This window comes from Mya arenaria, chromosome 6 (genome assembly GCF_026914265.1).
Source record: "Mya arenaria isolate MELC-2E11 chromosome 6, ASM2691426v1".
NCBI lineage: Eukaryota > Metazoa > Mollusca > Bivalvia > Myida > Myidae > Mya > Mya arenaria.
Genome location: NC_069127.1, coordinates 75427174 through 75449738, shown reverse-complemented (window position 1 = coordinate 75449738; position 22565 = coordinate 75427174). Strand labels below are relative to the sequence as shown.

The 22565-nt window shown below is 33.7% G+C and overlaps 1 protein-coding gene across 4 annotated transcripts in view; it reads right to left on the bottom strand.

The window, feature by feature from the left end:
• The window catches only part of LOC128236416 (dynein axonemal heavy chain 5-like), a 63757-nt gene extending 41825 nt beyond the window's left edge, over window positions 1–21932 (bottom strand). The window contains exons 1-24 of one of the 4 annotated variants that reach the window (XM_052951263.1): window positions 21718–21932; window positions 19987–20033; window positions 19661–19753; window positions 19297–19308; window positions 14817–14849; window positions 14555–14617; window positions 13316–13444; window positions 10779–10952; window positions 10384–10573; window positions 9927–10092; window positions 9362–9455; window positions 8954–9052; window positions 8422–8603; window positions 8125–8244; window positions 7615–7816; window positions 7299–7394; window positions 5549–5878; window positions 5115–5267; window positions 4800–4876; window positions 4370–4521; window positions 3885–4092; window positions 3360–3580; window positions 2942–3198; window positions 1617–1634 (exon numbers count right to left, since the gene is read on the bottom strand). In XM_052951263.1, coding sequence (XP_052807223.1) covers window positions 1617–1634; window positions 2942–3198; window positions 3360–3580; window positions 3885–4092; window positions 4370–4521; window positions 4800–4876; window positions 5115–5267; window positions 5549–5878; window positions 7299–7394; window positions 7615–7816; window positions 8125–8244; window positions 8422–8603; window positions 8954–9052; window positions 9362–9455; window positions 9927–10092; window positions 10384–10573; window positions 10779–10952; window positions 13316–13444; window positions 14555–14617; window positions 14817–14849; window positions 19297–19308; window positions 19661–19753; window positions 19987–20033; window positions 21718–21838 — 3237 coding nt within the window. In that variant the 5' untranslated portion in view covers window positions 21839–21932. The remainder of the gene's footprint in view (window positions 1–1616; window positions 1635–2941; window positions 3199–3359; window positions 3581–3884; window positions 4093–4369; window positions 4522–4799; window positions 4877–5114; window positions 5268–5548; window positions 5879–7298; window positions 7395–7614; window positions 7817–8124; window positions 8245–8421; window positions 8604–8953; window positions 9053–9361; window positions 9456–9926; window positions 10093–10383; window positions 10574–10778; window positions 10953–13315; window positions 13445–14554; window positions 14618–14816; window positions 14850–19296; window positions 19309–19660; window positions 19754–19986; window positions 20034–21717) is intronic. The other 3 variants (XM_052951265.1, XM_052951264.1, XM_052951266.1) reach the window with 3 other exon arrangements.
• Window positions 21933–22565: the final 633 nt, after the last annotated feature.

Sequence of the window (22565 nt, the reverse complement as noted above, 5' to 3'; positions counted from 1 at the left end):
GTAACTGCAAGATAGAGTAAACTGATATACATGTATGATATATCAAAATGAAACTAAATTGGTTAGGTGGAAGTTAGTTGAGATATATTTAAAAAAAATGATTTTGCGGAAAATGATACAAAAATATCATTATCAGATATAATTGAAATACTTGTGTTGAACTTATTTGACTAGGCTTAGCTTGAAAATACATTTGGAATTACTAACAAAGCAGTGTGATTGATTATAATTGTCATGCTAAAATTATTCTTATCTACAGTAAGAGGTATCATAACAAAAACATTGTGACATCATCCAAGAAAATGAACCATGTGAATGTAGAAATGACTTTAAAACTTTCTTCAAAATATTGTCCTCCATATGCAAGCAATAGGAGGTATTTTAGAATAAATATTGCAAATAAAATTCTACACATCATGGTCATTCTTTAATCAGATAATGATATTAACTTCCTCCACAGGTCATATTTCCATTGATTTTGACACATATTATGAAATAAACATATTATCGAAAAATTTGAAAACTAGTGACAGAAAAATCTAAATATTTTAATACAATTAACTCAAGATTTGACCAATAGGTCTTCAAATTCACCTCGCTGATGTTATTCTCTCTAACAAAATCATCCAAACACACCCCAGAACCCAACAAAACAATTAGAAGAAAGCATAGAAAAGTGAGTATGCTTTTTACACCCCTGGTAATAAATAATGCATTTTGGGTTAAAGGACAAAGAAATGTAATGTTATGTTGTCTGTTTATCTAAGTCAATGGACATAACTCGACAGTCATCAAAAGCCATGCTAACTTACGTATGTGGTGGCACTGGTATTATGACTATTAAGTCGCATGTAAATATCTAAAATGTTGATTTAGTTAAGGTCAAATACTTAAGTTTTTGGGTGATGACACTTATCGGCTTTGACAATGACTCATCATTTTTACACTAGCCAATGAAAATAGCAACACGCAGTAATGCTAGAATTGAATGTGTTGCATGTTGGGAGCATCCATACGTTTTCTATTTAAGGTCATCATGATTTTGACCTTTGATTTATTGATAACCAAATCAATGCGGGTCAACTTATGACCATGACCAATGAACCTACCAAGTTTGAAAACTTAAGTTGTTTAACAGTTACTTATGGTAAGTGAAAAAGCCCATAATACTGCTAGTAAAGGTCACAATGACCTAGACCTTTGATCCAAAACTCCACAGTATTTCAAAAGTAATTGATCAGGATCGACGGCAATCAAAGTAGTCCCCTTGTGGCAGACATGCTTTGCAGGCAATACACATAAATCCGCTCCCTTTTTACTTCTTAATTCAACAAAACCCAGTGCAGGAGGCTTATAACTTTGTGATACACAGACACCCTTATTTGCTGAATTCAGTGACCTTTGCTTACCAGAGGTGACTTAAGAAAGCATTAAGAAAAGGGGATGAAATTAAAACAGAAAGTTTAGAAACAAATCATACCAACTGAAATCCTTGTTAAGCAAAGTTCAGTTTTAAACAAATAACAGCACATAAACATGTATAAATGTTTAACACAATTGTGAAATGCCCATTTAATTGTTATGTCTACAGCTAGTTAATCATTAATACAGTGTACCTTGATCGACAAAGCTCGCTAAAGTGCCAAGAAAACAAATCTTACATGAAAATCTAGGTATACATCATAATAATTTTAGACTAATATACATAGTCATCTTATGTGTGTTGGCTGTAGAACCAAGAAATTATTTATTTGTCCTTAAAGGTCATAAATGACATCTACTCCCTTGGTTCTACATCGTAAGAAAGATCATGTAATAGAACATCTACAGACTAGTCTCCTCTTCTTAGACCATCAAATGTTAGAATATAGACTAAATGTGTCCCAAGTAATGCACAGTTTATGCAAAACAGACAAACAACGAAGCATATAATATGTACAGTATTAATTTTTTTCTACTTTTTGTTCTATTAACCAGTCAAAAAAGTGTGATGAAATAAAATTCATTGGAAGGATGAAAACATCGTATTGGGATATTTTCAATGCTTTTGTCACATGATATACAATTATTTACCAAGAGAATGTATTAAAATTCTGATTAAAAAGAATCTTATGAGAAAATATTAATACGAAAAATGAAAGAAAAATATAAATCTATATACAGTTATATGTGAAAAATATGTAACAAAAGGGCAGTAATACTGTTTGTCAGCAAAACAAAATCTGTTGTATATAATATATATGTTATAATATATATATATATATGTTAGTCCAACAAGTGGATCCAATTTGCTTCAAACATCCATAGAAAAAAACAAGTGATACACTCTTCCCTTATTCTTAATACTTTTATTTGGAAGAAGTTGATTAAGATAGACAGTATATAAATACACAGTAACTCAAGTGCAGAAAATGCCAGAAAATAATGAAGTAAGCAATTATTTTTTGCACAGGAAATGCGTGTTGCAATACATTTTGCAAAAATCTAAATTATACAAGGAGCATGCATAGACACAGTAGCCTAGTCATCAAATATACGCATTACCACCCTAACACTAGACAATAAAAAGAATACATTTCAAACAGGGGAATGGGGACTAAAATCTGATTTGTAAACTTAAAGTTATCTCTTACTTTTTGTTGTTTCCATGGTAAAACATCCTATACAGAAAGTACATTTTAATCTTCATTTAAAACTTAGCAAGCATTATATCCTTTGAAATCTATATTTATAGATCATTTTTCAACAAATATACACCATGAAAGTTTGCATAAAACATGTTTATGACTTTTATCATCAATTATTAATCTATAATACCTTAATTTGCAAACCTGCAAAATTGGTAGCAAGTTAAGTAAATGTAAATCACAATCAATCAATGTCTTCAATAAAAAGAATCCAAACCAATTGACAATTGCAAAACCGGTTTAACATTGATTACCTTCTGCTGCTGCCTCTGGTTGATGATCAAGTGCTCCCACTGTGGGATATCCTGGGAGGCCTTCAGAATGACCTGCACAGCTTTGTTAAGGGAGTGCTGTAGGTCATCAAGGCTCGGTTTCATCACAACATTGGGAATTTGGAGCACAATCTCGGCACAGAACAGCGGGATCTTCTGATCATCCTTGTCTTCGTCCTTAGTGTACTTGTTGGATGTCTGCAGACGACGTTTGATAGCATCCAGAGACAGGCGGGTACCTAGGAAGTAGGCAATGTCATAGTTATATTGAAAGGTTAGTAAAGTTTATAAAAAAAAAAAAAGAATTTAACTTGAATATAATAAATTGACTCTAACATCACAAACAATTCATCATGATATATGAATTGCAACCATTTTAGTATATGGGGAGCTAGCCAACCTTTCACAAGAGCTTCAGTGTTACGCTGGGTGAAGTAGTTGAGGAGGGTGAAGTAGCTACAGGCAATGCACTCCTGACACCTCGCCTTCTTGTTCTTGTGGTCAGGCTGGTAACACTGGTACCCCTCCTCTGGGACCAGGTTTTTACGGTCCTCCTCTGGCAGACCAGCCTGAAGCTGGGCCACAAGGTCATATACTGCTGTCTCCACCAGATGGCTCTGGCTGCAAAGGTGAAGTGACAGGCTAGTTTATACTTTCTTCTTTCAGCCTGACTTAAACTGATAGCTGTTTTTATTCAAATTCACAAACTTTCGCCATAAAAAATATTATGTGCAGACACAGATACATCAACTAGATTAGCCCAATTTTTATATTATTTGTATTTGATTTTAATTTTTAAAAATTGATAAACACTATTTGCCTTTTCAAACCAGTAAACAGGTACTTGCAAACATGATAATTACTTTTCACTTAGTAAAATGATATAATCCAATGATATCCTGGAAAAGAATTGAAAGGTGCTTACTTAGCCAGGTACTTGGAAGCGTTAGCTACGACCTCATTGGTGATATCAAGGAACTTCTCCATGGTAATGGCCTCATCTTCGGGGAGTTCGCAGAGGGCGGTGGCAGACATGTCCTCAAGCACAGCATCAATACGGCACTCCAGGATGTCATGGACAGTCTTAGACAGTTTGTCTAGATCCCTCATCACCTTGTAGGTCTTGGAAATGTCTGCACGAATGGTGTGAATGTTTGTACACTTATACAAATTCTAGAGCAATTGCACAGATCTATATAAGACTGCCTGAGACAAATTACATTGTTTTGTGTTGTTAAAATCATACATAACCTCATTTATCTCTATGAAAAAAGGAGTTAAGGGACTTACTCCACATTGTATTAGTGAAGTTTTGTATCAAGTTTAATGTTAATATCTAAGCACCTCCATAGGACTGCATAAGCCGTAAAGGGAGGTAAGTCAAAACAATTAAGAAGGTCAACTACTTACATTCAGTCACGTTTAGGGAAGTCCAAGTAAGGGACATAACCCCTGGTAGGAGCTCCTCCTCCACTTTGTCCTTGTATGGCTTCATGAGTGGCACCAACACAGGCGAGATGCTTCCCAGGATCCTCTTGTACTCGCGAAGCATATCTGTCAGGCTAAAGTAAAAATATAAGGTTTCAATCCTTTTAAAATAGGCTTTAATTTGCGGAAATTCATTGGTTAGCCATGGCCATTAGTATGTTATCTGCCCCTGATAAAGACAGAAATGCTTCACAGCACCACATTGATCAAAGTAAAAAATGGACAAATGAGTTTCATTTTTATATAATTAAATGTTATACAAATATTTTGTATCATTCTTTTTTGTATTATTCTTTTTAAAAAATGTTTAGCCCTTTAATTTATCAAGCAACAGAAAGATGATTGCACTTACTCTACATTGTTCTGCTTGATCTCCTCCTCCTTTGTCTGAAGACCCTTCACTGTCTCTGGTACCTCAAGGTTCATAGCCTGCAATGATCAACTTCAGATTAAGTTTATCGGCACAGATGAACAGGTGACATAAGCTCTCAAGATTATTTGATAGCAACAAACATATAAACAGTTATATTCATAAAATGAAGAATCATAACTTTCCCTGGGTGATAACTAGAACCTTCTGATTGAGAATCTGATAGTCTAGCCACTGAACGGAGTTGGAAAACAACCACTACTTTATAATAAATCAGCATATTGGGACAACACATACCTGGAGGCACTTGGCTTCCTGTATCAGCTCCATGACCTGGGGATCAAAGTTCACAAACAGTTCGCCAGAGTCAGGGTGGCGGATCAGCAGGGAGGCATTGAGACCAGACTTGGCAGCTTCAACAGCACGCAGCCAGCCACGATGGTACAGCATCTGTAGGGAAAGAGGCATAGTTGAATCACATGAATGGCATTTAAAAGTGATTTGGTTACACAGAGCACTTTCTTTAATACTCAAAAGTATGTTTAATTTCTCTATTTCAAAGATGTTTTAAAGAATAATAACAAAATAACTAATCAGATGTAAAATTCTGAAGAGCACCACAGTCTTTAAAATAAACTATTACTTCTGAATCATACCTGTTTGAAAACCTGTATTTGTACTGAAATACATTTCGATTTTAAGAAAATTGACTTCAATGCGTAAAGAAGTACCTCATACTCCATGAGCACCCCAGCCATCTTGTTGTAATTCCTGACAATCTTCTTGGCCTCAGAAGACTTGAGAATGACGGGCTTTGTCTTAAAGGCCTTCATGGGGTTCTCAATCTTCCGGTAGAGCTGACGAGCCCAGGCAATCTTGCCTGCAACTGGCGGCAGGTTGCGGGGTATCATGGGCTCTTGTTTGAACTTCTGGTAGAGTTTACGGATGGATTCAAGGTCACGCCCGTAGTTCATGAGAACCTTGGTGTACTTCTCATTCATGTCCAGATTAGAGCCAGCAATCGCCTCAAACTTGTTCAGAAGATCAATCGCTTTCTCAGTCTATACAAAATAATAAAAATATACCATGTTTAAAACAGTTTAACATTCAGAATGATGTGCATTAAAAGAACATTGTATATATATTAGGGATGCAAACGAATATTCGAATATTCGAATATTCGATCAAACGTTTGGTATTCGAATGTTAAAATCGATATTCGAATATTCGATGTTTTTTGTATAAAAAATAAAATAATATAACTATTGCCTCGAAATGTGCTGTTTTGTTTTTATAAGGAGTGACCCCTTATGCCAGAGGCGTGAATGTGATGACAAATACACTATATCCGCGTCATATGTCAATTAGGGATACATCGTCGGTGATTATAAACAGTCCCCGTAATTTTACGAAAACTGGCAAGTAGACAAGTGACATCAAAGAAGTTTCAATAGTTTTCAGTAAATCCAAATGACCATGCAAATAAAGGATTTACGGCATCGGCCCCCACAGCAATGTGTTGTCTTGGCTGCAATATAGCTCAAATTGCCTTGATGATATGAATGACATTTTCTAGTTATGTGCTAACAAACTGTTTTCCATGCTTCGATATAACATCCGTGCTTTAAAATGTAACTGTAAATGAAAGCGTTTTATGATATATTTTCTGTATTGTTATACAATAGATTCGTCAGAATTCTTTTTTTTTTTTCGTTTTATTATTTTACCATTTCCCGAGTTGGGTTGATTTTCCAAAGGTTATATTTAGTAGAAGTCAATTCCCGAACGAGGCTGCCCGTCCTACAGAACAACCCTGAGAACCGGTTCGCGGCATTCAACCGAAATTTTACGATCTTCCCCTTGTTTGCAAATATTAATGCAGTGGAATGGAAATTATTATTGAAGTTGTTTTCTGTTTGTTCAAAATCTATTGCATTTTATTTGATTGTTTTGCTTCTGAAAATTGGGAATTTCAGTGGCTGAGTTTGTGAAAAATAAGGGTCCGTCGCGTGAACCGGCTACGATCGACAAGGAAGGGTTAAAAGGCACCGGCTATTACTACAGTGAATACTAATAATAGTTTACTGCACTTCTAAAATATTAATGTTGGTAATCGAATATTCGAATATTCGATCAAAAGAATAACCGAATATTCGAATATCAGTTTTGCCATTCGTTTGCATCCCTAATATATATATATATATATATATACCTTAACTTTTGTCCACATTCATTTTAGTCAAGATGGAGATGTAATATTTTTAATAGGAACTTCTAACTTTTAAAGTCTGTCAAGTTTCTTGCCTATGAACCAAAATATCCCCTACAAGATAACACAAATGCTATGAATCATCCATTTATGAAGGTTTTCAAGTCAAAAGTCAAGATAGAGATGAAACATTTTTAGAAGCTGTTATTAACTGCTATGAGCCACAAATCATATATCTTATAGCTTTTCAAGTCCAAAGACTACTGGCTTACCGTGAGAGGTCTCTGGAACCAGGTGTCCATGAAGTTCTGCAACATTGCACGCAGGTTCTCAATCTGGTTACGGAAATCTAGGTAATCGTTGTCAAACTGAAATAGCAACGAACCACCGTCATTGAATGTTAAAATGATAAGAAATAATTTAAAATTCTTTACAAAGTAAGACAGTTGTAATAAGTCTAAAAACAGCGATATTCACATAGTACTAACAGTGATTGTACTTTGACAATGATTTTTTTAACGTCAAATAAATGTTTGATGTATTTGTTGCTTTTGACTGGTCTCCCTTGGCTCACAACTGTTTTTATACCTCTGCCTTCCTGTGGTCCAGAATATCGTAGTTCTTCTTCTTGGCATTATCCACAATGGTCTTGTATTTGACAACAATTATGTCAATCCCCTCAATTTTCACCTCCCCGAGCCCGGAGAACATCTCTATTGTGTTGATCATGTCCGCTATCCGCTCAAGACGCTTGCAGAACGTGTCAAACTTGCCGAAGATGTAGTTCTCACTGAGGATGTTAATATGAAACCTTGATGAGTATGTTTATTTACAAATGAAATGAAAACACTAGATACCAAGGGAAGCAGATAAAAATTACAGTAAGATGAATGTATACACATGCCTTATGTAAAACACATGCGTTCTACATCAATTTTAATTTAAAAACATGTCTTCTGGTGGCAACTTAAATGTTTTTATACAATGCTAAGTGCTTCAAGCCTTGTCAGATTGATTCTAAGCATAATATAATGTTTGGAAAGTGACATTGCCAAAATAATAAACAACCTATTACACAAGAAATCTGTCCTCACATACCTGAACTCAAACTGTTTCTCGTTGGGGTTTTGTTTGAGCTTTTCCTTGGTACGCTGAAACTGCTTCTGGTACTCTTCATTGAGTTGCGTGCACTCGTTTAGACGCTGCAACACCACAGGCCTGTGGGTGGGGGAATATTATAACATAATAAGTCTTCCTGATAAACTACGCTGATGTGACAATAAGAACACGGCAACCAGATGCCTTATTCAAAATGAATTTCAATTAAAGCTGTTGACTCTATTTCGTACTATACTTAAACAGGTTCTAATTCAAAATCACTGATAGCATGGGTACCTCTTGTGTTCCCAAATTTTGGTGACGTCATGCATGATGTAGTGTTTACACGTGGTGATCATCTGGTTCGTGACCTTGACGAACAGGGAGGTCATGCGCTCAGATGTGTTGTAGTACTGCGAGATACTGTAGATCATCCGGATAGCATTCATCAGGCTCGGGATGTGCTCAATCATAGAAGCCTGCAAGTAGGTTCCTCAGTTTTAATGTGTTATAAACATGACCACTTATCTATGATATTTTATTGTTGTTGAATTTTAAGTTCTTTCAATAAAGTTTTAAAGACAATTACATAAACATTTCATATACAATGTAAATATGATTAACATACAATTTGTTTTTGACTATAGGAGTTAAAGGAGTTAAAGATATAATAACACATCTACAACAATTGTTTGTATGCAATACCTGTATAAGTCATCTAAATACTATAAAAATAGAGGAACAGTACTAACAAATTACAGTAGTACAACTATAATTTCAAAGTGAAGGACTAAAATTGAATCCGTGTTCAACACTGGAGGTGACATACCGGAGTACACTTGACGAGGGGTCCAAAGAACTTGTCCAGGGTGTACAGGTACTTCACATTGTCCTTGGCCTCATTGGCGTAGTCTGTGATGTAGCCATCCTGTAATGTACAACATTTTCAATTTCCTAAGAACTATTTCATTTATAAGGTCTGATTTGTTTTATTCATTTCATTTATAAGGTCCGATTTATTTCATTTATGAAGTTATGATTTATTTTTTGTTAAACTCTGGAAGCTTACCGAATCAATTTTAAGTATTTTTCCTTGATAAAAATCAGGGTCAGTATTCAAGAACTGTTAAGTCATAACCAAACTCACCTTAATTAATCATGGTCAAAAGAAATGTGTAAGTATTATTTCAGACATTATATTATAAAAAATATGGACAAGTTGATATGGCTCCCGTACCAGTTCCTTCCACCTGCGGAGGGACTTGGACTTGGCCACCTGCAGCACGCCCAGAACAGCCTTCACACGTGGGCTCTTCATTTGCTCCAACAGGCTGTAATACACATGGTGAAACTCATTGGTTGGCACTTTTCTGTACAATACTAAATCTTAACTTTCATATTTATACATTATTACAAGTTATTTTTTCATTGTAACTGTCATGAATTTTTGTCCAAACACAGTGATATTGGCGAGAGCGGAAAGTTGCCAATAACCAATTGCTTAATGAGAGTGAAAACACATACTAAATCATTTTGAAAAATGTTTCACTTATGAATTATTGTTCAAAGACTGTGATGTTGGCAGGGGCTTAAGAGTTGCCAATGACTTTAATATTGCTCAGAATGTTTTAGTATGTTTTCACTCTGACAAAGAGTTCAGAATTTCTAACTATGATTTCACAAAATCCAAATGCTATAAGCCTCTTAAATGCCCTGTTAAGACAAAAACCATCTGGTGATAGATGACACCTTTTGGATCAAAATTGACCTTCAAAAGCATCACAATACAACAAGTCCCTTACTTGTTGAACTTGGCCATGCGTGACTTCCAGTAGTTGAGTTCTGCCGTAGGCCCGATGTCGTCAGCCTCCCGTCTCATCTGTTCACTCTCGGCAAGCACCTGTTCAATCTGCTTCGACCACTGCTCACACAGGTTCTCAAGCTTCTCAAGGTACTCTGTGTTTCCCGCTGGAGTTTGGAAAGTAATTTTGGTGAAAGGTTAATAAAAATTCCTTCAAATGAAGGTATTCTGTAGTTCATTAAGGTACAGTGATAATATCATTGATATCTCGATCTAAAGATGCATTAGATAAGATAAAGGTACTTTTCTTAAGTATATTTATGTCAACTATTCACAGAGTTGTGTGACGTTTATTTTTAACATGTGTGCATGACATTGCTGGATCATCTTATCTCTCTCCCATCATGCTTGATTTTCATATTTTTCAAAACCAATCCACAAAAGCCTTATATACATACCGACAGACTGGTAGTCAGCAGGGGACTCGATGCCATCAATAATGGTACTGATGCCGTTCTCCTCCAGTTTGATCTGTCCCTCCATGTTGGAGAGTGCTGCCATCAGGTTGGTAATGAATTTCTCCAATTGTTCCAGGAAATCCTCGATCTGTGCATTGTTCCCCTTGCCATTCTCCATGTCACCCCATTGCTGAGTAGGATATAATAATACCAGTTTGAAAACTGATGAGTAAATTGGTTGAAAAATGAAGCATAATGGAATAATGCAATAGGCATCAATACCAAGCCATGCAATAATTCATTTTTTGTTTTCATTATGTTCAGTATTATTATCACTGAGACACAAAATTGACCAGGAACATGTTTTCCTTTATGCAGTGCCATTAAATTCTCACCTCCAGTGAGCGGAGTGCAGGCAGGACAACATTGGACAGGTGCCCTTCCAGCCCCTTCAATATCTTGCCACTTGTACAATCCATCATGCCGAAGTTCACCTCATTGCCGATGTTGTTTGGCTGGATCGCTTTGTTGGTTGTACGCAAGAAGTACAGGCACATTCCGCGACATCCCTGGGGGAATAAGAAGGGAAACCATATTTAAAATTCTAACAAGTTTTGATACCAGAGTATTGATGCTGTATCACAAAAGAAGATGGGCCTATTCTGGGATATTGACCCATTTGTACAGTTGAAAGGAAGCATATTCCGTTAAGATGACAAAACTAAACACATAATAAAATTTATTTCAGTCAAAATACTTAAGCCATTTTGCAAACAAAAATTGGATTTTTTTGTCTAGATTTTTATTAGCATGTGTTGAATGTTCTTCATTTTTTATTTCTTCTTCATTATTCAAATATTCAATTATTATCAACCATATAACTTCAGATTAATAAACATTCTACACATTATAAATGCTTGTAGTCCACAGTTCTTCAAGTGGAATAAATACATTGAATAAAGGACTCTTTCAAAAGCTTAAATTACATTTTATATCGCTGGAATCAATCACATCAACTTCCAATGATGAAGACATTGTTTACTGACAACCATTTCCACTGACCGAGCAATACCACATTGACCCAACCTTGTTCTGCCATCCATAAATCAGTTAACTGCATATTATTGGTATTTTCAGATGGAAAATAAATATTGACAAAGCATTATAGATAACAGGAACACAATTTTCTTGTTTAGTTTTGGTCTATTATTATGCTCGAGAGTTTTGTCAACAGCTATAGACATTTAATTTCTCTTTCATGTCATCTCCATTTAAGTGACCCACAGAATGCCCATTAAGCAGAGTTGCAGCATTACATATTGATTGGCCGTAAAACAGATTCAATCCTTACAAGATAATTACAATAGCCTCCTGAAAGAAGTTTCCTTCCGCAATTATGGGTGCGCACTAAACAGTTTTATTTCTGAACAATTGCATTTCTGTTCAATGAGCCAGACAAAATACAGAAGATATTGAACACTTTCGAACACTCAATAAGAAAATCAGACAGGCAGTAAAATGGTGAATTTATGTCACAAGGCGATGGCATTGTGCCATAGCAACTAGTTTTGATATAATGCTCTTTTAATACAATGGTGTTGATAATGATTAGCTAAAGACAATATTTTTGTAAATCAGAGAAAATTATTGATATACAGTCATTGGAACAAGTGGAGCATTCTATGCTTTTCTGTTGAATACTCAATCTCAGGCTTATGTGATATTGTTGAAAATATCAGACAAGAACTAGAGCGCCAATGTGGGAACACCCATGCTCCTCTGTTCTTCCTAGTCATTAAAGGGGTCATAACTCAACAAAAATATTAATGCTAGAGTTTTAGACCTTACAGTACCTGTGCATATTGTCTATGGAAACATGTGAATAAGTTTAATTTAATAATTTTAATATCATAAACAGAAACTGCTTTTAAATTACAGCCAAGATTTTGCTTACCAACAACGACAAGGACACTGTGATAGACAAGCTAAAAACTAAAAAAAACTTGAATTGTTTCACATTTAACACTTAACACTTGCCACAATTGATAACACTTGCTTCTTGTGATAACATCACGCAATTTAACTCCAACAACATTGCATCAAATGGCTTTCATGCAGGCATGACACATGAAACTTCACCCTCAATCAAACAAATGGCAAACAAAAAGTCAGCATACAAATTAATAGAGAAGTCAGGAAAGCTGTTTATGGCTGCTTGCCTTGTTTGTTCTTGTATCTGAATATCAATCACATCAGGGAAGGTAATTTATAACCAGAGAAAACAGCAGAAAAGTGATCTTCGATCAATGTTACAGCTAATTTCATGTCAGTTAAACAATGAATTATTTAAATAGAAAAGCATTTGAATTAAATAGCGTAATTAATTAGCCCTGATGTTTTTATGATTAATCAATGAGGAGAAATTGAGATACCGGTACTTTATTTGAGTTTCCAGATCAGACTCCAAGTTGGAATTAAAGAAGATGAAGGCCATCAAAACAAAAGCTGCAGCAAAAATTTGGAGCACAAGAGACACCTAAGGCCACAGGCTTCACTATATCCAATTTAATGCAACTATTTTTCAGAAAATTCAAACAAATATTTATTTTCAGCAACTACTCCAACTTTTCAAGAGATTTGCCAAAAAAAATGATATACACATTGTTGTGAAGCCATGGATCATCAAACGCATAAACACGTAACTTATATTATTATTTCAAAAGACCAACACAGTTACATAAAATAAATATTTGTGAGATATTTCTTAAAGTAATGCGCTTAGGAGGGACAATTTGACAAAACAATCACATATTTTTTATTTCACCTGCTAAGCTTAAAGTTGTCTTGGCCAAAACATGACTAACAAAAAATTGGACTGACATTTGTTTCATTTGTCCCGTTACATGAGGTTCCACCATTATTAGATAGCTACCTCAGTATCACCACCGGTCAGGAAGAGTTTCTTGGTGGGCGTGGAAGAGCTCGCCTTCTGGACATCCTGGTAGAAAAACATGAGCTTCCTCGTACCGTCCACAACAAAAAACTTCTCAAACAACCCAAACTGAAATGAACAGATGATACCGATGTTTAACTCTGGTAAAGTATTCAATGAAGCTTTTTAAGTTCTTATGCTCCCATTCTAGTGAGTAAAACATGAACATTTCATTTCCACATTAATGTTGTGTAAGAAAGGGTCTTTCTTTTTTGTTAAGATATTTTTTTTGCTTTTAGTTATTGTTACTATTTTTAATATTGTATAGGAGGTGGGAATTGAAAAGAAAATCATTATGTGCATGGATTTTTTTTCCAGATCATTTAAATTTGAAGTGAAAGTTTTTATTTTTGTTTATTAATAAATGAACGCCCAATTCAATAACTGTCATGGGATTGCAATTGGTTTTTCAAGCTGATTTTTTTTTACAAAAATAGCAAAACATATGATCATAATTATGGTCCAAGTAACGAAAAATAAAATAAAAACTTAAACCTTAAATTTTTGACTACATAAGAGCATCTCTGTGTAGTATTAATATGATCTTTCAATCTTTTTATGAGCTGAAACTAAATGTCAATCGCATGTTGTTAAGTTTGAAGTACCATGGAAGGTATTTGCTTAATGGCATGTGCAACCCTTTGTAAACCACTTGGGTAGCTTTTCAAAATCTGTTTAAATAGTACAAATTTGATTTGCGAAAAAATAACAGTCATTCAAGAGAGTCAGTTTCTTTATTATCTTTTTAGAATTTTATATTGGCATTCAATTTTAAAACCTAACATGGATCAAAGGGACCTGTGTCCTTGTCTACATGACATGGAGTTTAAAACTTAAATATGAATCAGCTCAAGATTAAAAACATGGTCCTAGATAGCTAAACATGCTGGTAACATAATATTATATACAATAGGTTTAGTAAAATGAAACTTTTTAAGCTTACAGATAATTTTTAATGTTCTTACAGCATATACTGGTAGATACAGGTGCACAGATTAACAATATTCACTACATTCAAAAGCTGTAAACTTATACTGATAGTAACATATTTCTGGCAAACTTTGAATCTAAAACCAAACTATTTGCCATGCATAACTTATAGAGAATATATACTCTGATTAAGTCTGTTCAAGAGCTCTACATAATTTAATGTCATATTTTTGTGAAGAGATGACTTACATTTTCGTCAGACAGGATATGGTCTTCCACTTGGGAGTCCTCCAGGCCGAGGGCATCTCCCACCTACATTAACAACAACACAGCATTTTAAACAGCCAGTTACATTACGTTTAATGGACATTGACATTCACCATGGCAAAATTAGACATTTTCATAAAACAGACAGATCTAGGTTGTTGGTTTTTATTGCTTTACAAAACTTACAATAAAATTCGTGATTTTTAATCTTCGCTTTCAATTAGTTAAATATATAAGGCATTACCTGCTTGAAGATGTGCTTGTGTCGTGCATCAACCTGAAAATGTCAAAATATATCATTACAATATTCATTATGATTAAAAACTGATAATTTGATATTAGCGCTGGTTCTTTTATGTCTTTAAGGTAATCTAGGAACACATATATATCATGATTGTGAACCAGCTAAAATATCAGATCCAAATACATGTATTTCTTTTTGAAATATGCATTATTACCAGTACTAAATAATAAAACTTTCATAAGTGAGGGCATTTATAAAACATGAACACAATGTTTTGCCATTTTAAAAAAAAACACAATGCAAAGGACCACCAGGGTTCATAGTTTTTGACAGACAAATACACAATAACACAATACCGTCAATAGATAATGAAATCATTGATCTTATCATAAAAATTGACAATCAAGTAAAACTTGGCTTTTTAAATGAACTATTGGACCTTTAAATCTTTACATAATTCTAAAGTCTGCTATTAGTCCTAAGGTCCTGGCATTAGCAAAATAATGGGCTTCTATTGCACAATTAAATGAAATTAATCACATAGTTTTGCTGTTTCCATTCTTTTTCAAGATAAGAATATGTCAGACAAGTAAAATGGAATGTTCAGTACTGCATGAAAGTGTTCCTTGCTAGGGACAATTGCACTATTGTACTTTAATTCTTAATCATTGAATGGAAGGTAAAATATTTCGAAACAGTCATAATCCTTTTCAGAAAAATTATCTGGTGCTACTTGAATTTAAAATGTGAAGTTGAAGTTAAAAATATTAACCGAACCACACTTTATTTTTCCAATAATGGCCTTTACAAATTAGAAAAGAATAAATGATCATTTTACATAATTAAAATTCATGGTATTCCTTCAATGGCATTGTGATATATTACAGTCTGTTAGAAAAATTAATTCCCTGTTAGAAATGTCTCAAATTTCATACACCCATGAAAATTGATTTTGGGCTTTGGATAAATCAATGTTCTCAGTGTTTTGTAGCCATTAATCACATGCAGATAAAGCTAGCTCTCTGTAACTAACATAATAATGAACTACCTATTTATACATGTTCAACATGGAGACAGTTCAATAATAATAATCTGTATACATAAACCGTTTCACCAGTTTTATTGTTTATACAATAAGTAATATGTATCATTAAGTTGATATGACTTGTTCTGTACCAGATTATAAAATTCTGGTGTAGATATATTTTGGGATTTTTTCAGCAATAAAACACAAAACGGTATTTAAATTCATGTCTCAAGAGAAATTATAAATACACATGAGAAAATCATCAGTCAACTCTATAATAAAAAAAAAATCACTCAGTTTTCACATCTTAAACTCAATATAACCCTCACACTTTGTTTGTGTAAAGTGATACATGTATGTCATCCTGCAAATGACATTTACAGAAAGTCTCCTATATATCTCATTCTATGATTTGAAACTGTCATGCGCAGCTGCAGTGACAGCGGTGGAATGTTAATGATCATTGTCCAAACCTAGCAATGGCAGCGAGCCAGCGAGCCTTGTATTCATGAGCAGCTTAATAGGCACCCATATACAATCAATGGGGATTTAATGTTCTTCAGGTAATATCTATAAAACCAGCCTTACAAATAGTCTATAGGAACAAAAGACTACCTAATGAATTCAATAAAACAGTAACATAGAAATCACGTAAATCATTGGTGATATGTCAACTGTCATTAAATAGCGCATCAATAAAAGACGAAAAATAAAACGCAGTAAAATTGATTCCATTCATTTGATGTATCAAATCATAGATTATGACTTCAATGCAAATAAATATTTATCATAAATTTGAGTCCTTAATATGAGTGCAACTCAAGCACATGATCTCAATGTGTGTATATTTTCTCAGATGAATAATTGGCATAACTCCACAAACAATTAAATCAGATCCAGGGGACTTTCTCTGCATTGTCATAGAGACTATGTTGCAATTTCAATATTCAAAAGTTATTTTCAATATTAAGTTTTTGCACAATTCTGCTGCCGAAGGAAACATGAAGTCTGTAACAATGCCTAGATCTATTTCAATATATTGGGAAATCTGACAAGGAAATAAAACCAGATATTTGTTGAAACTTAATAAACTCATGAAATATTCTTACACGAAGGAATTAATACCACAAAGTACCAGCTTATCTGCTTTTATCATCCTTACTTAACAGAGTTTTTATGCTTAAAGTTTTATCTTGTTCCAATACATGTGTTCACAAAGATTGCCATGACACAAAATATTTGTCAATATTTTTATAAACTATTCCAAAATACCAGTTTACTTCATATTAGCAATTATTTGTTTAAACAGATAGTAATCAGAATATTTTTTTATTTCAATGTAATAATTGTTGGCTTATAATATTATTTATGCATTTTTTTTTTGTATTTTTTAACAATAGTTTAAGTGCAAAATACAGCAACAACAAACAATAACACACGTACAAATTAATATAAGCGCAAAGAAACTGTAAAAATTATTTAATATTAATTATTTTTATTATATTGTGAAATGAATGTACAAAACTTATTTAATTTGAGATTATGATTTGATCCAAGTATTTGTAATAACTAATCATGAAGATTTGTCATGTTCATAATGGGTAGCTAAATGAGATCAATAGGCATACTCCACTTTAATCTTAATATACCAAACACGAACTTGTAATCTGATTTTCGAGAGCTTTTAAACGATTAACAATTCACTGATTGTTATAAACATTATAAAACAGGTCATATATCTGCAAAAACATTGTTTCACATCATGAACAAGTGATAGAAACATACTTCTTTGATAATAAGAAAATCTTGGAACTTGAGCAAAAAATCACAAATAGTCTATCTGCAATGTATTATTAAAAAATCTAGTCATGGTTAAACTCAGGAATGCAGATTATAAAACACCGAAATCTAGGGCTCGGCGCAAGGCATGTGTAACTCCATATAGAACATATAAGGTTATACGTTTGTCTTGTGCTTAGCCCGTGATTAATCTATCTAATTATAGATATCATATTTTAACGATTGCCAGTCTGTGACAATATTGTCATAACAAGCACTTATAAACCACCTGACGTGATTTAATTCACTACTTGGACTACATACGTATATACATGCATTATATTTTATATAAATATTCTTTCTAACTTCTACATATTCTAATAGTTCATGCATTCCTTCCGTTTAGACACAGCAACATTTTAATTGATTGAAAATAATAAAAAAAAAAAGCTATTACGAAATTGAAACATTAATATACTTGAGTTGTCATTAACTAAGACAAGTCTACATCGCGCCCGGAGTCAGAACAAGGCCGCTATCTGAATGAATGGCATATGAAATCTGGCCTTCCAGTCACATGGGTAATTTGTTGGATATCTTTTTTTCAATCAATAACGATTAATTGTCGATGTGATTTGTGCGGACAAAACAAAGTGAAGAAATATCAAGTCATTAATCAATACCGATTTCAACTAAGTGAACTGAATTGTTTGGGGTTGGTTTCAATCTGCTTTGGGTATTCAGTTTTAAATTAATTTTAACTCGCTGCCTTTAGAATATCAATGAGTTCTTAATTAATAGTCCAGTCAAATGCCTCCAGTTTGTTTCAGACACCATGAATAAATCAGATCAGTTGCTGATTTGAAGTTAACAAAATGTACATTAAAGCTATTTTTAAAAAACAATTATTGCTTTAAAACTACAATTCCCAAACATATAAAATCATCAACCTACAACAAGTCATCTCAAAACAACTGTTCATGTAAATAAAAGCAATGGCATATCTAGCTCAAAACTAAAACAGATGAAAACAGTGGCTTATAGTTGTTGAAATGTGCCGATCACTGAATATGCGGTGGGGGGGTACGCTTATTTATACTTGCACTTGGGCAAGGCCCATTCGGCGTGCGCGAATGTGACGTGCAAGTTAACTGAAAACTTCTCCATGTAAGAACTTTTTAACCATCAACAAAAGTTGACAGAGCATAGAAAAAAAGCAGCCAGTTTGTAAACATCTAGAATTCAACAAGAACGCCAAGTACCAATCGCAATGCTCGTCTGTTAGCTTACAGTTGAAAAATGAGGCATAACTTAACAGCTATTAAAGCCAAAGTTATAGGTCTTGTTATACGTGTGTGTTTTGTAATATGTGTACCAAATTTATTTGAATGTTTTGAACATTGGGTGGTGTCGCCAACAACAGCAAGGCCATGACAAAATGTAATCTTTTTTTTTCGAAAGCTAAATAATATCAGTATATAAAATAATTTTGTGCTTTAAAACGCATGATGCATCAATCAAACAATCAATCAATTAATAATCAATCAACAAATCAATACGTGACGTCAACAGAGTTACATTTTACAAAAATACATCATATCACACCCCGAAACCAAGAACATGTACACACACATTAAAATCCTAATCATGCAATTTTAAATGCACTCTACTCACCAACATTGCATTCTAATTGAAAATGACAGAATAATAGTATAGAAAAATGTTTGAACATTTGGGTGGAGCAAAAAATAAATATTAATGAAAATAAATTATGCTCAAGCGAGGATTTTATGACGAGATACATGTGTGATCAATCTGACAAGTTTAATAGATTTGGCAATAGCTTTACTGGTAATAAATATCCATTAACTTCAATGGAATTGTAATGTCAAATATAATGAATATATGACTACCTAATTGTGTGTACAACAAAACCAGTCAACAAGGTATAAAAATAGTAATAATATCATTACACAGGATAAAATGAGTCAGGAATAAATCCTTAATTCCCCCTTAGACCCACTCCCCGACCCCGTACCTGGGACTTGCGCTCCTCTCGAACTTGTCGAGCCTGTTTCTGCATCTCCTTCATAGCCTCACCAGTAAGGACCACATTTTTCTTGGCCGGCCCCTGCAATTAAAAATTTGCACCACTATTGTCATAAATTCTACCTAAAACTTTGTACTGTGATTTTGACCTGCAAGTGACTGGTGAATTTAATTGGAACTTTATTCTGGCTGTAATCAGCATTTCCATACAGTACATGAAATGTTCTTTACTATTATCATTATTTTAATAAAAGAAACCAAATTCAATAATTTTACATAGAATTACTTGGGGAAATAACAAACTAATGTTTGCACCTTTGCCGCAGCTGCTGTTTTTGACGGCATTGGTTTCTTCTTTTCATCTGCAAAATAAAAAATTATTATTTTATAAATTGATGTTTCAGTTTTGACTCTGATAAGAAGTTGTTTGCATTAATAGACTTTCTGCCATTACCTGGCAGCAATGTGCACAGCAAGCTTAAAACTTTCAACACTGAATATGATAAATAGTTCTATATCCTTTCATTTATCGGTACATGGGACATGTATTTGACCTTAGTAAGCTTGTCAAGAATTTGAGCCTGCATATTGCATATTTACATTCCCACATAGCCGTAGATAAGGACGGCTAGACTTAACTATGCATGATAAACTGGAATCAAACTATGAAGTTCTTTGATTCAGTTTTCAAAGATTTAAAGAAGGCTGAATTACAACTGCAGCTAGGGGCTACTTGTGGACACCATTTTAAGACATTGAATAGGGTAACCTGATTTTATTTACACAGGACTAAGGTCAATATTGACAACACGGTGATTATCAATCTATTGTAAATATTCTTCAGCCTTTACTCCATTCTCGTGATCCTTATATCTCCTTAAAACTGTGAATTAATAGCCTGTTATATAAATATTACCCTATTGTAAGATACACAAAATAGTACATGTTGATAAGTAGCTTTATTCTTTAAGTTGTCACTTGTTTCTCAAATGGGATATTTTCAAGTATTTTGATATTGATCATATTATATTGTGACAACTGTGTCTTCAATTTATGTAGAGAAATGTTCTAATTTTATTTTTTACCTTAAACCTCTATATGTATGACTTTTAGCCAGAATTTTTTAAAAAAGGGCAGGGTGCTGCAGAAACAGGACAGGGTGCTAAGGGTGATCAGACACATTGTTTCATGCAGTGAAACACTTAAAACTTGACCATTTCTTTTAGAAATGTCTTTAATTGTTGTTTTATGCCAGATTTATTAAGTTAGTATATATTTTAGGTCATATATAATAAGCTTTTACAAAAATCATAGGAACTGTCTGATTATCTAAAGAAATCAATTCTTAAGACTAAGAAGGCAGAAGGGTGCTGCATAGTGTCAGGTCTCCATGAGGATAGACTTACAACCAAAAAAGGACTGACTTTAGCAACCTCCTATAATCCTATTATAGTATTACATTAAACCAATCAAGACCAAAGAATTGAAGTTTTGTAATCAGCCAAGTTATAAAATTTACTCTGAAATTTAGTACCAGGTAACTTAAATGCCATATTCATTTCGATGTCCATGACATTCTATATTATAATTGATGATATCATTTGTCTTTGATTATAGTTGTCTGTGAGTGTCATAAATACATTATATAAACATTATATGCAAAAAGGTATATTGATTAAAGCATTTAAATCTCTTTAAGCTGCATATAAATGGATGTGTCACAAACTGCAATACAGTGAATACATCTGTCAAATTTGTCATGTTCATGATACTTATACTGTTCTGTCGTTTGGCAATTCAACAAATAAATAAAGGAAAGTCTTAACTGCGATCCTTTCTCTAAGAAATATGTTTTTTAGTGTTTTAAAGCTGACAAATATAACCCAATCTGGTATACATGTACATCTAAATTTCAGAAAAAGTTATTTCAGAATATTACAGTATATTACTGAACGATTCCTTAAATTTGGACAAAAAAGACTAAAAACATGTACCTGCCATTGATTATAATGTGTAGTTTATAGAATAACAATAAAAAGTTCTGACCTTTCTTGGTAGTGGACACAAGTGGTGGGCCAACCTCCCCTTGTTCTGTGTCCGGCTTTGGGCTCGGGGGCTTGTTAGCCTCCTTTTCCCCGGGCCCCGGGTCCGTTTCTACATCTGCCATCGTCCGAATGTAATAAAGTTAACTCCTATAGCTAACGTCTACACTTTAACTACAAATACTTCTATTTTTACTAAAAGAACACCCGGCTACCCCAAGTGTCCTTTACAGTGTAATGGAAGTAGTCCGCAGTAGCCCGCAAAGTTTTTTGCTAGTCAGAGAAAAAGTAGATCCGATATTTGTATTGATTTAACGCAGTCTCTGTATGTAGTTTTCCATTTAAGTTATTTGAATCTGAAAGAAACCATGAAATAGTATTATTAATGTGTTTCAGTAACAGGTAAATGGCGATAATTATCTAATAACGCGGACGAATTTAGATAGCAGACGACATTTTGTCTTCCGGTCGTTGGTCGTCAGGGAGACATGTATACATTTTTATAAGTCGTCTGCCAGTAGTTTGACACATGGATTAAAAGAAACCGTTCATAACATTTATTCAGATCATTTATCGAAATCCTATAAACCGAACAATAGAGCTGAGATTTATCAGGTTGATAGTTTAGCAATAATTTAAAACTGCTATAAGACATTCAAAATATATAAGTTTTTTTGGTTAACAATAGGTGATATAAAACGGTAATTTATATAGCCTGTTACGTACAATGTTAAAAGATTTTGATATCAAAAGTTGTATTATCTTTTATGAGCAAAATAAAAAAAAAGATGTACACTATTGTAGTGGTAATAAAACAGACCATCTGATAGATCAAATGCGCCGCGTGCATTT